The following is a 15,326-nucleotide window of genomic DNA, read 5'->3' as shown; positions in this document are numbered from 1 at the left end:
AAATTAACGTTTCCAAACGTTTTATAGGTAAAACGGTCACGAAGGTTTATTTGGGTAAACCTCAAGGTTACCGTGTGGATTTTCAAAAAGCTTTGGTTATCACGAGGAAAACCCAATTCCGGATTACCATGTGTAATTTTCCAATAAAAATCTACTATACTCTAAATTCACCCATTTAGAGGGTTATTCCGATCTTATTTAAACCTTTAAACGGCAACGTTAACACACTGAAAAATGTGCAGCAAATAAGAGGTAAGTTTTATGAATCTAAATCGATTTGGAGTTTGGCAATGTCACTTTAGAGTCAAGCCATGAACACGAGAATAGATCAAGTATTTTATCTTATCAAGTTGAATCTAAAGTGATTAAATCCCTCATGTACAGCAAATATGATACAAGTACAAGTATGGTATACTATTAATTACACTACTGTATAGGCCTATAAACCCAATTCTATAGTGTATATACAAGCTCAACTTCATTTGTGTTTGAAATAAAGACATCTTGGAGCTTTGAGATTACCAAATGCTGATGTTTAGACTGCTTTAGAAAGGGAATGGCATTCGGATGCATAGTTCGTTAACATTCTCATGAGAAACTCCATTCACGGGCTGCAGCTTGATCTCATATAACTTTGGCCAAAGTTTACCCGTTACTGCAATACACGAATGTGTTAATCCACATCCAAATTCTCGATGTGCTGAAAACAATTACTTCTACTACTTTTCTTTCTCCTTCCTTTTGGGGTTCATGTGACAAGTAAAGGCCAGTACAATCCCAAGGTAAACGAGTATACGATCTAACGTAACTTACATTAGACCATGATAGAACAGTTACAATCATCGTTGAACTCTGTTTTTTAGAAAGTGATACTGTTAAGTTTGGATATTCAGAAAAAGTTTCAACAGATTATCTAGTTACAATGAAGACAGATTAAAGAACAAGGTACTGTGAATTGTGATTTGAAATTTCAGAACTGCTCTGCCTAAATCAAATACTAGTAGGTACTAAACTAAAGATTAAAGAATACCACTAAGGGCGGATGTACAGCGATGTTACTGAGGTCAGTTCACACACTTAAATCCGACATAAAATCAAGTAATACTATAGAGATTTACCTAGATGACTTGATAATATGAGTTTAATTATTTTGCCATTTTATTATTGAGAATAATTCAATTATTTTAAATTATTAACATCGCTTGTTTTTTTCTTGAATCCACCCCTGAACACCACCAATATATAGATTAAAAAAGCATGAAAATGAATCAAGCGTACCAAAGATGCGTTCTGTACTGCTATCCCAAGCTATGCCATTCAAAACAGCGATACCCTGCAACATCATAAATAATCACATGAGAAGATATTTTCACTTTGATGACATACAAAAGCTGAATAATAAGACCAACAAACCTCTACGTTTAAATAAAGCACAGGAGGTTACATAGACATTATCAGTGTTTGAATGAATAAGTGGAGAGAAAGGAAGGAGGAGTCTATTTTCCTAATCAGACATGGATTGAATAGTTTCAACCCCTTCCCTTATAGAATATGAAATCCTTCATGAGTCCAGTCTCATATTCCCTTTTCTTCCTTTCTCCTTTCCCTCTCAACATCCTCTCCGTTTCCCTCAATGCTCAAACATTTAAAGTACAAACTACAAACGTTCTGTAAAGGGATTCATAGAAAAGAAACCACATGAAGAAAGTGCATCTGATACAATCAAAGCATACCTTTTCACCAGCCGCTATCAATCCTGCCCTGAAAATACCAAAATAAAAACGCCAATAATCATTAAACAATCATAAATTAAAAACAAGTTAAAATAAAAGTTTGCAAGAAGATAACCTCAAATTGGGAAGAAGAATCCACCCAACCACAGAGCCATCTCCAGGTGATATTCTAACAATGCAGTCAGTCTGTACAAAACGATAACCAAACTTTATAAGACATGAATGTGCCCCTGAAAAATACAATCAGTGATTTGCCAACATTATTGCATATTAAGAGTATAACTTAATCAGACTGTTGACTGTTACGCCAATATGATACATCAAACTTCATAATTTACCAGCATATAACTATAACAAGTTCGCAGTTCAAAAACAAACCAAAGTTGGTCTATGATTTTAAATTTTAAGTAGCATAGCAAGCTTAGTTTGCAACACCACACGCTTCAAGAGGTTCAGCATAAGTTGAGAATCTCGATGGACATCCCAAATACACAAACCACAAGAGTTGAATGCCTAAGAATATACCAATAATATACCTCAAGTGATACAAAAAAAGAATTACCTGCCAAACATTTGCCCACACTTCACCATTCACAAATTCTAACTCATTTAGGTTGTGTACTTCAAGACCTTTGTATCTGATGATATGCTTTTGTATGACTGCAAAAATGCGAAAATAGTTCAACTTAGGTACGCCAGAATGAATAAACAAACCAATAGAGCAGAGAACTATCTTCAAAATGAACCAAATGGTTTGCACCTAAAAATATCTTCAGTATTACTCCCTCCGTCCCTATGAGAATTTTACTGCAATATAGGAATGTGTTAATCCACTAAATTCCACCTTTTACAATTTTTCTTAGGATTGACTCTAACTTACCCTACTACCTTAATAAGTCAACCTTAACTTGTCCTACTACACTAATATATTTAAGATTATAATTACTGAACAATTTATTGATTCGGGTGGTCAGGTCAGAAGAGATCATTGTAGGAAGTATGGGACTTGGGTTATCTAAGATTGCATAAGTTAAGGTAGATGAGAAGGCATACCTTAAAAGATAAAATGAAATGAATATATAAGAAAAGGTCATGGAGGTGTAGATATAAAAACAATATTAAAGAAAATAGTTCAAATGCAAAAATTACACCAATTAGATAAGTACAAAGTTGAAACTTCAAAACGTTTAGAAGACCAAAAAGTAGGCTGGAGATGGACTAGATAACATTGAAGAATGACACAAAGAATTGTAATTTACATGAGCCTATATCGATAGACAGGAATTGTATTTAGACGACCATTAAAGTCGATTATTCTTCATTGTTAATTAGTTTTAAGTAGGGCTAACTAAAGTAAAATTTTTGTTAGTAATGATTTTCTACGTTGGTTATCTTGGTTCATGTAATTGATGCTAACTCTTAGGATTCACATTGTTGTTTACTTCTTTGTTTCGTCTCATTCAATTACACTTGTTTGAGTTCCACATTCTAATGAGCCAACCTTAAACAAGAAGTTTGAAAGCTCAACTTAGATCAGGTCATTTTGCTTCATGTATTCATGTTCGATCCTTCATACTCGGACATTGGTGTAACACTTAGACACTTTAGTTTAGGCGTAAAATTGAATATTTAGACTTATTTAACACTTGAACGCGTACCAGTATTCAACATCAGTACCCGAGTCCAAGTAACACAGAGTAAGTAAATTAAAAATGAAAGATGGGTACCTTTCATAGTTTGAGGATCCATTTGATATAATGTAGAAGAACCATCACTTCCAAACAAGATTTTCCCATCAGTTGTTAGCCCCCAACCATCATTCATTTGATGAGTAAATTTTGCAAGCTGTAACAAGGAAAAATGAAATTTAGTCAAACATCTAAAACAAAGCAATCAAAAGCATTATAAAAGAACACAGCACGAAGTCAAAGAAGTGCTAATCTGAAGGGTTCAAATGTTTCGAACATATAAACCATAAAGTACTGCAACACTAGCAGTTACTACAATTCTACAACAATTGTTAAAAAGGTCCATAAATCAGCTGGTATAGACTGAATATTATCCAAACTCTCCCTCCTTCCCCATAAAATTGGCCTCATGACCAAAGTTAAGTAGAGTTTTTCAAGGGCAATGGGGAAAAAATCATGGGGATGAATGGAGTATAAACAGAAAACACTTCTCAAAGAGAAAACTGATGATGAATTAGTAAGATTATAAACAAAAAACCTCCCTCAAGACGCAGAAAGAGGGGGGATTAAGTGTTCAAAAATTCTCTTTGCAAGTCTGTGAACAATGCCCACAAGCACTTTTTAAATGAACTTTACTTTCTTTTCATGACCACAATGAACCATAAATCTGTGGTGAACCAGGCCTGGGACAGAAATAGAGAGAAAGAGAAAATTAAGAAAGAAAAAAAGAGAAGAATGCAGACAGAATATTAAAAGAGAAAGAAGGATTATAGAAGAAGAATGGGGAAGGTTGAGAGTATATTTTCATTGATGATTTAACCAATTATTACATATTAGTATATATAGGTTGTTCAAGCTATACACTTGCTGCCAAAACTAAGTTGGTTACAAAAAGATGCTCCTTCAAGAATACCCTCAACAGAATTCATTTACATCATTCCTCACCCTTTGTATTCCCTGCCAACTCACCTTTTTTTTCCCTCCTTTGATAGACTAAAATGCCCTTGGATTATTTTGCTGGTATGACAAAATCACAGCGCCAACTAAGTAGTCACCACTCACCAAACTTGAACTACAAATAACAAACAATCACATCCATTCTTAACCAAAGCACTAGACTATGGCATCATGGACAAAATCAAGTCGTACATAAAATTAATGTTGAAGAGTGAAACTATAATAGCTCTTTAATTCTCAATATAGAGACACCAACAATCTCCCAATTAGAAGTACATCTCACAACAGCTGTAAAAATTAGAATGCAAGGTTCTGAACAGAAGACAATTCTTAAACCAGCATATGAAACCTATAATTGAACATTTGAGTTGTAGAAGTTGTACAAAATTTACATGGAAAATATGGCTGGTTTCAGATCAAAGTGATTTTTGGCATGTCGGAAAATAATTTAATTGTAGAAGATTAGCAATCAGTATAAATAAAGGCTGGTTAATGATGAATACAGACTTTGCTTAAATTACTTCTGTCATAGATGTAGACAATTTGTTGCAACCAAGTTAGTTGATATAACCTACAAATGAAAAGTGTTAATGGATTAGAAGAATCACTAAATTATTAACTTCATATACATTTAAGATAGGAAAAGCTATGGTTCATTAAAGCATTTACAAACCATGGAGCCAGGGCTTCGTTGGACAAAGAAGTTAGAAAGAGAGATAAGACTGCTTTCGGCCATCTTACTTCTAGGGACACGACATGTTTGAAAAAATACCACATGGAGTCTTATAGCATGTTTTCTGATTTAGAGTTTTTCCATTAGAAATCTCTGGCTTTCTAAGCCATCATTTTTGAAGTCAACATAAGCCCAATAGACAAAAGGAGAAGTCGCACTACCATGTTGACATGAAAGTTATGCATACCTTTCATTAAGAAGAACTAATCCTTCCCCAAAAGATGAATCATCCATCTTGTTCTCGATCTCAACCTGCCAAACCCAACAAGGTATTAGTAATCAAAAGTACCTAATAAAATATTTATTCACCGACAAAAACCAAATTATTATTAAGACATAACTATGGCAAGAAGAATATTTTGAAATTGAGAAATTCTAGAAACACTTATCTTAAATATAGAGAAAGTTAACATTTGCAGATGCAAAAGAAAGCCTCTACAAATGATGATAGCATAGAATAAATCAAAAAAGGTTTTAAATAAAAAAAAGGATATAAGCCTCTACAATGATGATAACACAAAAAACTCAAAAAAGTAAAAATAAGAACATTAAGGATGTACCCTTAATAAAACGAGAGCGAGAAAGATATGGAAGAAAGGGCAATATCAAGTCTTATATTTTCACTTCTGCACTAATTTTTCTGTCTTATGTATGAATTTAGAAAATGAACTCACATTCTCTTATTAACACAGGAGTGCTTAGAACATGAATAGAGGTATCCATTAGCATGGTCAAATTTGGTATTAATTACAAGTAATCTAGTGGGACAAATGTATCAATCAAGGTGTCGGCACAAGACCAAAGTCATAATTTGACACTACACATTAATCATTATCACCATAATCTGGTTTATAAGACTTTAAATCTTGAATACAAAGGGATGGAAAATTTGCAAAGAATTACAGTGAAGTTAGGGACAGGATCAAGGAAAACTCACAGGATAAAACAATATGGATTAAGCCTTCGGCCCAAAATTGAGTCTCAAGTTCACAAAATGTAGTGGATATGAATCTAATGACTAGGTAATAAAAGAATCAAACTGGAAGAATCAAACTGGAATATGTCTTCAAGTAAAACGACCTACCTTTCCAGTATGAAGAGCTACCTTCCTCACAGCAGACTGAAAGACAAAAATGACGTAAAATTCCAATTGAGAATCATACAAACATTAGATATTCAATTAGAAAAAGGCAAAAAGTAGGCCAATGCCAATAGCACTTATCAGAAATCAATAACTATACAGAATACATGGAAGTACATTATCAAAGAATACTTCACAACATAAGTTTATTACTCACCACAATCACATCAAATGTAGGCAACAATGTCAAAGCCCTTACCCAATCAATATGGGCGGCTACATGAACCAAAACAAATCAACATGAAAAATTATCACTAACAAAGACTTTACTTTATTTAGCCTTACCTAATACTAATCTACAACAAATGATCATCGACATATATTCTCCTCTTCCTTCATTCATTCCTATTAATAGTTCCTTGCTTTACAGATCCCAATACTATATTTCAGTCGTCACTCAAATTATTTAAATCATCTTGAAGCTACCTCTTCTAAACTACTCAAAATTTCAACCTTATACTTGCACATGACCTCAATACCGTAAATAAGTTCTCATTTTTAGTTCAGGACTACAACAACCATCCTTAAGACTTCATTTTGAACTTTATCCTCAAGGATATCCTCAATCATCTAATCTTATCATACACATTGTATCTATTCACAATGATCACTTTCGGTACCAAAGGCGAAATAGAGTTGAAATCACAAGAAAATTCAGATTTTAGTCGAGAGAGGCAATGATATGACTTAGATAAAAGGAATGTAAAAGTAAATGAAGAACAGGATTTGAAAAAGTATATAGCATTAGATAAAACTGAGTGAAGGAGTATGATCTTTGTAAATGGCCATCAACGATTATATCATGGTACCAACTTTTGATGAGATTTTGTTGTTGTCATAAGACAACATATGAGGAGAACCGAGAACACATTATGGAATCCCAACTTCCTTATTTAAAATTGAGACGGGAATGCCAATATCAAACCCCTAAGCGTGGAAAACAAAAGTAGTCCAAAAAAACCTTGATATATGTAATCTTACTTTGAGCCACTCAGAATTAGCAGAAAGATCGATTTCAAGAGATCAAAACGTTATCGTAAAATAAAATTTTACACGTCATAAGTCACATCCGATACAAGGAAAGCCATAATTGGCAATTTCCAGCTTAGGAGTTAAATATTTGGAGAAACTCACCTGCTTATAAAGACCAATTGATTCATAAAAAGTATCATTTTCCCAATATAAAAGCCCCTGAAAAAAACACTGATTGATGTCATTCTCAGATAACAGAAGTAAAATTGTTGGACTAGCACAAAAACACACCACACCTGGGAGTAAAATAATAACGAAACTTAATAGTGACACACTCAGACACCTGTTCTAATAGATTCTATGACATTATTCGCGAACTTTATGTAGCTCAGTCATCAACTTATAATTAAACAAGTACAACTAATCAACAGAGGTAGGCCTTACATAACCGTTGATTTCACTTTGTCACTAGAGCAGCAGCAGATTTTCCTCTTACTCAACATTTAATAACTTCTCAAACTTAAGTTCATTAGACATCTAATCAGCCAAATCTGCATGTATCATATATATAAACATCAAGGTAAATTCAAACCATTTGAGCAGACGCACAATTCAAACTTCAGTCATCAAGTTGTTGCACATTTTCTTAAGCATCTAATTTGTACTATGGTGTGAGTGTGTCAATATGAACAAGCCCATGAACCAAGAACATTAGGATAAATACCCTCAATTCAGAACTCAGTATACTACTATCATATAAGTAAATATCATTGCAATTTGCGAATTCCAGTAACTTAGCTCGCGCCTAGGGGTCGGATATGCACAAGTCTTGCGGTGAGCTGTTTCAACTAACCGTCCTACCATTCAATTATTGTCAAACTCCGTGTTTACCTAATAAATCAATCCCCCTTCAAATTTTGAAATGAGACAAGAGAATTATAGTTGGATTTTCTTTTTTCACACGAATTGCAAATTCAATAAGGAATTAGACAGCGAATTAGGTAACACTGGACAAACTTGTCATCCCTTTCAATTTTGATTTGATAACAAATTACAATACCCACTTTTTCTTGATCAATTTCAATCAACACTTTTATAACTAAACTTTAAACAAATCTAAACTTAATACTCCAAAATGATCACTGCATATATCCATCAATTTTCAAATCTTATCCCTTAAAGTATCATCAGTCAACAATTTAAAGCTTTAAAACCCAAAAGATTGAGTCGCCTACATAAATCATAAATTACAAAAATACTTAATATAATCCTCAAAAGAATATATCCTTACAATACATTTTACCAAAATGAGCATTATATAATCATACCCCAGACAATCAAACAACCAGAACAGTCAAAATTGAAATCACACATCGTAAACTTTATATGAATACCTGAGTAAAAGCTTTCCGATCATGAGGAAATTCATGAACAACATTAGCTGTGTACGTCAAAGGAGATTGGGTTTTAAGGGAAGTATGAGAGAAAGAAAACCAGGCATCGGAAGAAATGCCCAAGAAAACGAGGATACATAAAGCAAAAACAATTGGGACACCTCTAGTGAGCCATCGATTAGGATGAGAAGTAGGTATAGAAGGCATTGGCGAGTGATGAACTGAGTTGGACTTGGATCGTTCAATTCTTTTCTTCTTGTATCTAAGAGTTCCACCACCCGCCATTAACAATGGAGGACAAGATTTTAGTAAGTTTCTAATATCATGAAACTATTAGACTACTATATACAAATACGTAATAATACGTTAATATTTTAATGAAATTTTAGACTAATAAAAATATTAAATAAAGGAGGTAATAAGTTTTTACACATGTATATTATAATTGAATAAAAATTAAATATAAAGAAACCTAAAATAAGTTGTTAATGAAGAGTTTATAGATTTTGAAACACCTCTTTATATACTACATTCTCAGTACGATGATATATTTCACCATCCTCGTTGCATATGAGAATTCTTAGTCTTTTCCTATTAACCACTCTAAAAATGACAACATAAAATTGTCTATGACTAAAAACAGGCTTAGGTAGGAACAGACCAACATGAGATACTATTTGTCCTTGAGTTTTATTAATACACATTAATTTTCCATGTTTGCCTGTCACTCTAAATTTATTAAAAGTAATTTTAATTTATAGTTATTCTAGAAAATATTATTAAACAACACTAAAGGTTCAGAGAAGAGAAATGATATTAGCAATTAATTAGAATGGCCATATGGGACTATTTATATTGTAATTTCTGCCATGAAAGTGTTTATACCATAAAAGTGTTTATACATTTTTATTTTTTTAAGTTACAATTATATTACAGAGAATCAGACAATATTTTTAGTTGATTGATTTTTATTCCACTATATTTGGTAACTAAGATAGTCTGATTGCCTACATACTGATTAAAGTTGGCTGATTTTTTTTTTGCATTAATTTATTTATTTTCATAATTGTCATCTGGTTCAATAATTTTGATATTTTTCCTAAAAAACAAATTGTAATTATGGTAGTCTAACAATGTAAATTACTGATTTTAATGATCAATTATACGAATTTTATGTCATTTCAGTTTTTAACAACTATTGCTAGAAAAAAGGGCAATTATGTACTTCTAGTAATTTAATAAATTGCAGTATAATTGGAATGAATGTAATTTATTTTGCCATATAATTTTCTACCAGTGTAATTTTAGTATTTTATCAATTTTCCATTATAATTTTCTAAACTGTATATTTATATATATAACAAAGTAATTGGAATAATTGTGATTTATTGCATCCACTAATGTATAAATTATTTAAAAATACACATGTGTAAATATGGTAATTCAAAAAATAAAAAATAATCGAATTTCATTAATAATGTCCAATGAAAAAAAAGACAAATACAATACTTACAATCAAATTACCTTTCACCATTATACTAGAATATATTATGCGTCGTAATTAGTCAATGGTTTGGTATGTGACAATTAAGCCTAATTGTTGTTAGTCAATGAACTACGGTGTCGTGGCCTCGTGGATTACGACTTACAAGATGTTAAATGGTCTAATTTGTTTGGTCGAACTATTACAATATGCGTCACGTTGATTTATACTCCCTGTGTGTCGACACTTTGACTAGAGCAATGACAAAGAAAAAAAAAATATATATATATATATTATAATAAATAAATAAATAATTTGTGAATTAGAGTCTTAAAGTTAACACTTTTATGAATTACACTTTAATATTTAATTTTTTGCGAATTACAGCCATCAAAATATCAAAGTTTACAGGTTCAGATCAAAAACACAGAACTCCGACCACTTAACCTAAAATTTCGACAACCAAAATAGTTAGAATTTCTGTGTTATGGCCTGAACCTGCAAACTTTGATACATTTGTGGCTGTAACTCGCAAAAATAAACATTGAAACTATAATTGCAAAAGTGCTAAACTTTAAGGTTATAATTTGCAAATTATTAAAGATAATAATTATATGAATGAAATTAAAAGAGAGTTAAAATGTATTGATGAAATTAAAAGTTAGGGTTGGTCACTGTCCAAAAATAAAAATTATGCAAAATGATTAGGATGGATCAAAATAACAATTAATGTAAAATGAGTTGGACGAAGGATGTAAAAGAGAAATTTAACGAGGATTATGGAAATACTTGTGATACATTTTTTATCTATCATACATAATAATAAAAAAAAATAGTGAAAAAAGGTAAATGTACTTCTTAGGGAGCTTGACAAATGAAATTATTTTAGATGATAGTTAGTAATTACATAACAATATTTACCTCATTTAGAATTTGATTTTTTTTAAAATATTGGAGCTAAATTATGTGTAGGTTTATTTAATTTATTATAGCAATTATATATATATTTAACCTAGAATTTGATATATTTAATTGAATGAAGATATATTTGATAAATAATTTTAAAAAAAAATCAACATTTAATTTTTGCGTTAAAATAGTAACATATTCAATACATACTAATAAAATACTGAAAAGTGACAAATGTCATTCATAGGGACCTTGACAAATGGAATTATTTTAATGAATAATAGTTAGTAATTACATAACAATATTTACCTGATTTAGAATCTGATTTTTTTAATATTGGAGCTAAATTACGTAAAGTGTTTATTTAATGTATTATAACAATTGTATTTATTTAACCTAAAATTTGATATATTTAATTGAATGTAGATGTATTCGATAAATAATTTATAAAAAAAATCAACATCTAATTTTTGCGTTAAAAAGTAATATATTCAATAACTTTAATCACAATAATATATATTTGCATTAGTCTTTGAAGTTTTTTTTTTTTTGGAAGGCAAAAATTTTATTGAACCACAAAAAAACTAAGAAACAGTACAATGTACAAAACAAGACCCAATATTCTGGGTTTCTAAGTCTCACTCTTCATGTGCTATAAGGGAATAAGAGTCCGAAGAAAATATAAGCTAACTACAGCAGCTAAATTTCCCACTGCAGTTAAATTCCAGATCTCCAGGTTGCGAATACCCAAACCTCCTTTCTGCTTAGGCTTACAAACATCCTACCAGTTAACATTATCAAGATTTGTGTTATCAAAATTTCCATGCCATAAATAAGCTCTACAGATATCATTAACATGTTTCAGCGCTTTCTTAGGTAAGATAAACAGTTGACACCAGTAACTAGAAACACTCATGAGAATAGAATTAACCAATTGTAACCAACTGCGTAAGTTTTATTTTTATATATTTCATCCTTTAAAATTCGTGCATTGCACGAGTTTCCATAGTAGTACAATATTCACCTAATGAAGAAACAATTATGACAAATGTCGACTTTACAATAAAAAATTTCAAGCTCTTTTTATGGTCTAATTAGACAAATATTTTTTAGTATATCATTTATCTACAATATCTATCTATCTATACATCACTATATGCTAATGAAGAAAAGAAAATAATTACAATAAACAAATATTTTTAGCATATCAGCTAGTGGTCTCAAATTGAGACGATTGCTTGCAAGATTAGCTGATCTTTTAATTACAATGGATAATTATCGAATAAATATTAATTATTTATATTAAAATTTTATTTTTCATTATAATTTAGTTGTAATAAATTTGGAATAGAAAATAATTTTGAAATATAATCATATATATCACTTACATGACTATATTAAAAAGATTACACAATTAAATCGATGACGCATTAACTTTTTAAGTAAATAAATTGGCTGAAATATCGGTAAAATAAATTTAAAATGAAAATTCTATCACTTATGCTTGACAAGTTTAATTTATAATGCATAAATAAATAAATTAGGTATATGTTAATATGTATAGCAAAAATATATATATTCTCTAGGCTAAAAACTTATTTTAAGATTTTACAAAGACATTCAACATTTAAATTAAATTATTTTTATATTATATTTTTATGTATATTTATAATCTATATTGTTTAGTGCATGATTTTATGATTACGTTGTATATATATTAGTAATGTACTAATGTGTATATTAATTTATTAGTAATTTGAGTCTTATTTATACTTTTATAGTTTTTAAAACAAATCAATTTATAGTTTCAATATGATTAAGGAGTCATATAATAACTTAATTACATATATTTGAATAGTATTTTTTTATTTAAATAATTCATAATATATTTGTGCTTGACATAGAAATCTATCTAGTTTTTCTACTTATACAAGTATTTTGGGTAATACACAATTTGTAGTAGTTTTAGTGGTTTAAATAACTTAGAAGTACAATTTAAAGTATTGTAATTATTTATTTTTATTTTTATTTTCATGCTTATTAATTAATGGCGATATAAAATGTCAATGACAAGATAATTGATGAATATATGTAGGAATATTAAATAAATATAATTAAGCAATAATAATGTACATACTCAATATCGAATGTTATGCATTGCATGTCATTTTGCCGAATGAATGCAATATGTGCGTTATGTTTATCAAAACATGCAAAATATTGAGTTCTTACAAAGTTTATACTAATTTTAGGAAGTCTCATTTTAAGGATTCATATAAATTACACCAAATGCATTAAACCGTACGTAAAGCTTTTAATAAATGAAAGCTCTTGAAAAACAACATGAATTTCAAAGAAGATGTATTATATCATTTATAAATAATCTTAGTAACTCAAAATTTGTAGATTCAGTTTAGAAATAGCTATTTTTGTCTAAAGTATAAACCCCTTCTTTATTAGGTGTCTATTGTATGATTACACATAACAATTTAAATGAATAATATATTATTCTACTATTAAATTTTCATTGTATAATCATAAAATATTGTTTTATTATTTATCTTGTATTTATTAATTGATTGTATATTTATCATCAATTCATCATCATCATCAATTCATCATCATACCCAGTGTATCCCGTCAATATAAAAATTATGGGTAGGGTCTGGGGAGGGAAGAAAGGTCGCACTCTCTAGGGAGGAAAAGAAGGCCGCAACTCATACCCATAAAGGAAAGTGCGGCCAAAGAGTCCCTCAACTCGATAAAGATCAGGATAAGTTCTTGCAATGAATGGGGCTGAGTGAAGCCAAGCGTGCATCTTATCACACACTCATGACCCTTAAACATAAAATAAAAACATAAAATAAAGATAAATCAAATTCATAAAAAACAAGAAAAAGCCAGGGAACAAGAACACTAACAGGTAAGTGAAAAGGGATCAATAGTCTATAACACGAATAAGGCGTCAACAACTAACCCTATCCCTAGTTAGGTCCTTAAAGAGATGTAACTCATGCAAGTCAACTTTTATTTGCTCCTCTCATGTTCTCTTAAGTCTTCCTCGACTTCTCTTACCCTCTACTATGATGCTTTCTATTCTCCTCACATGGGCATCAAAAGTCTTTCTCTGCAAATATCCAAACCATCTCAATCGCGCATTGTTGCAGAAATAGGGGCAACCCTTAATTTTTCTCTAAACTCTTGGTTCCTAATTAAATCCATCAATATGTGACCGCACATCCACCTCGGCATATGCATTTCTATAACTTCCATCTTATGCTCAAAATTCTTCTTTACCGACCAACATTCTGTCCCATACAACAAAGCAGGCCTGATTGCCACTCAGTAAAAAATTTACCTTTTAAGCTACTTGGAAACTTTCTATCACACAGCACCGCAGTGGCTACTCGCCACTTGAGCCAACCTGCTTGTATTTGATGAGTAACATCTCCGTCAATTTCTCTATTAATCTGAATAATTGATCCCAAGTACCAGTACTAAGTTATAGTTGCAACAACTTCTTCACCAATGAACACCTCTGGCTCCCCAATCGGCGATATCCCACTAAATAAGTCTTTGTACGGCTTATGTGCAACCCTTTACTTTCTAAAACTTCGCTCCACTCTTCTAAATTATTTTTAACTTCTTCTTTAGTTTCTGCTACCTACATGATATCATCAGCGAATGAAATGTAACATCTCGGAATAACTCGGGTCGTACGAAAAGAGAAAATGACCTTTTAAAAACGAGAAAACTATAATCCGAGTCAAACCGGGACGTTAGAAAACAGTTTAAAACGGTTTTGAAGTTAAGGAAAAACGTGCGGATCGAGTTCTATTAGCGTTATTATGAACTACTAGATAATAAGAAATTCTTAGCAAAGGATAAGAACGAAAAGTTAAATCTACTTATTACAACTTGAGAACGAAAATCGCCTCATAAAAACCAAATGTTCTTTAAACTAAATTTTGAAGTTCTTATCAAGACTTCTCTATCCTAGTAATTTATTTCTTCAAGGGACAATCCTCACTCCCCAGACCCGCAACTTAACTTACTGCTAGTCATTGCCCAGATAGGTAACAACATCATCGCAGGGTCGTTAAGACCAAAAGTACACGTCAGCAAACGTCGCATACCAAATAAATAATAACACAAGAGAAAGTTTTTATTTATTAGCTGACAATTCACAGAACCTTATGCTTCGATCATGCTTATTAAGAATAATTATTTTCATGTAAAGGTTAGTCAGCCATACTGCTGTACTATCCAGCCATACTGCCGGTACACTCCAAACTCCATAAGTGAGACAATACATT

At 31.0% G+C, this 15,326-nt stretch overlaps 1 protein-coding gene across 2 annotated transcripts; it reads right to left on the bottom strand.

The window, feature by feature from the left end:
* Positions 1-312: 312 nt before the first annotated feature.
* On the bottom strand, positions 313-8,954 carry LOC130825853 (glutaminyl-peptide cyclotransferase-like). 2 transcript variants are annotated; one of them, XM_057691295.1, is made up of 11 exons: positions 8,619-8,954; positions 7,387-7,455; positions 6,196-6,231; positions 5,299-5,363; positions 4,886-4,949; positions 3,461-3,578; positions 2,296-2,393; positions 1,849-1,919; positions 1,734-1,761; positions 1,279-1,333; positions 313-655 (listed from the first exon to the last, which is right to left on the bottom strand). In XM_057691295.1, the coding sequence occupies exons 1-11, from the start codon at positions 8,901-8,903 to the stop codon at positions 546-548; spliced, it is 999 nt and encodes a 332-aa protein (XP_057547278.1). In that variant the 5' UTR covers positions 8,904-8,954; the 3' UTR covers positions 313-545. The 2 variants fall into 2 exon arrangements, with proteins under 2 accessions (XP_057547278.1, XP_057547279.1); XM_057691296.1 differs by having other exon boundaries at positions 7,387-7,443; positions 8,619-8,953.
* Positions 8,955-15,326: the final 6,372 nt, after the last annotated feature.

Source organism: Amaranthus tricolor, chromosome 10, assembly GCF_026212465.1.
Source record: "Amaranthus tricolor cultivar Red isolate AtriRed21 chromosome 10, ASM2621246v1, whole genome shotgun sequence".
NCBI lineage: Eukaryota > Viridiplantae > Streptophyta > Magnoliopsida > Caryophyllales > Amaranthaceae > Amaranthus > Amaranthus tricolor.
The sequence above is the reverse complement of the archived record's forward strand: the minus strand, read 5'-3'. Positions and strand labels throughout refer to the sequence as shown.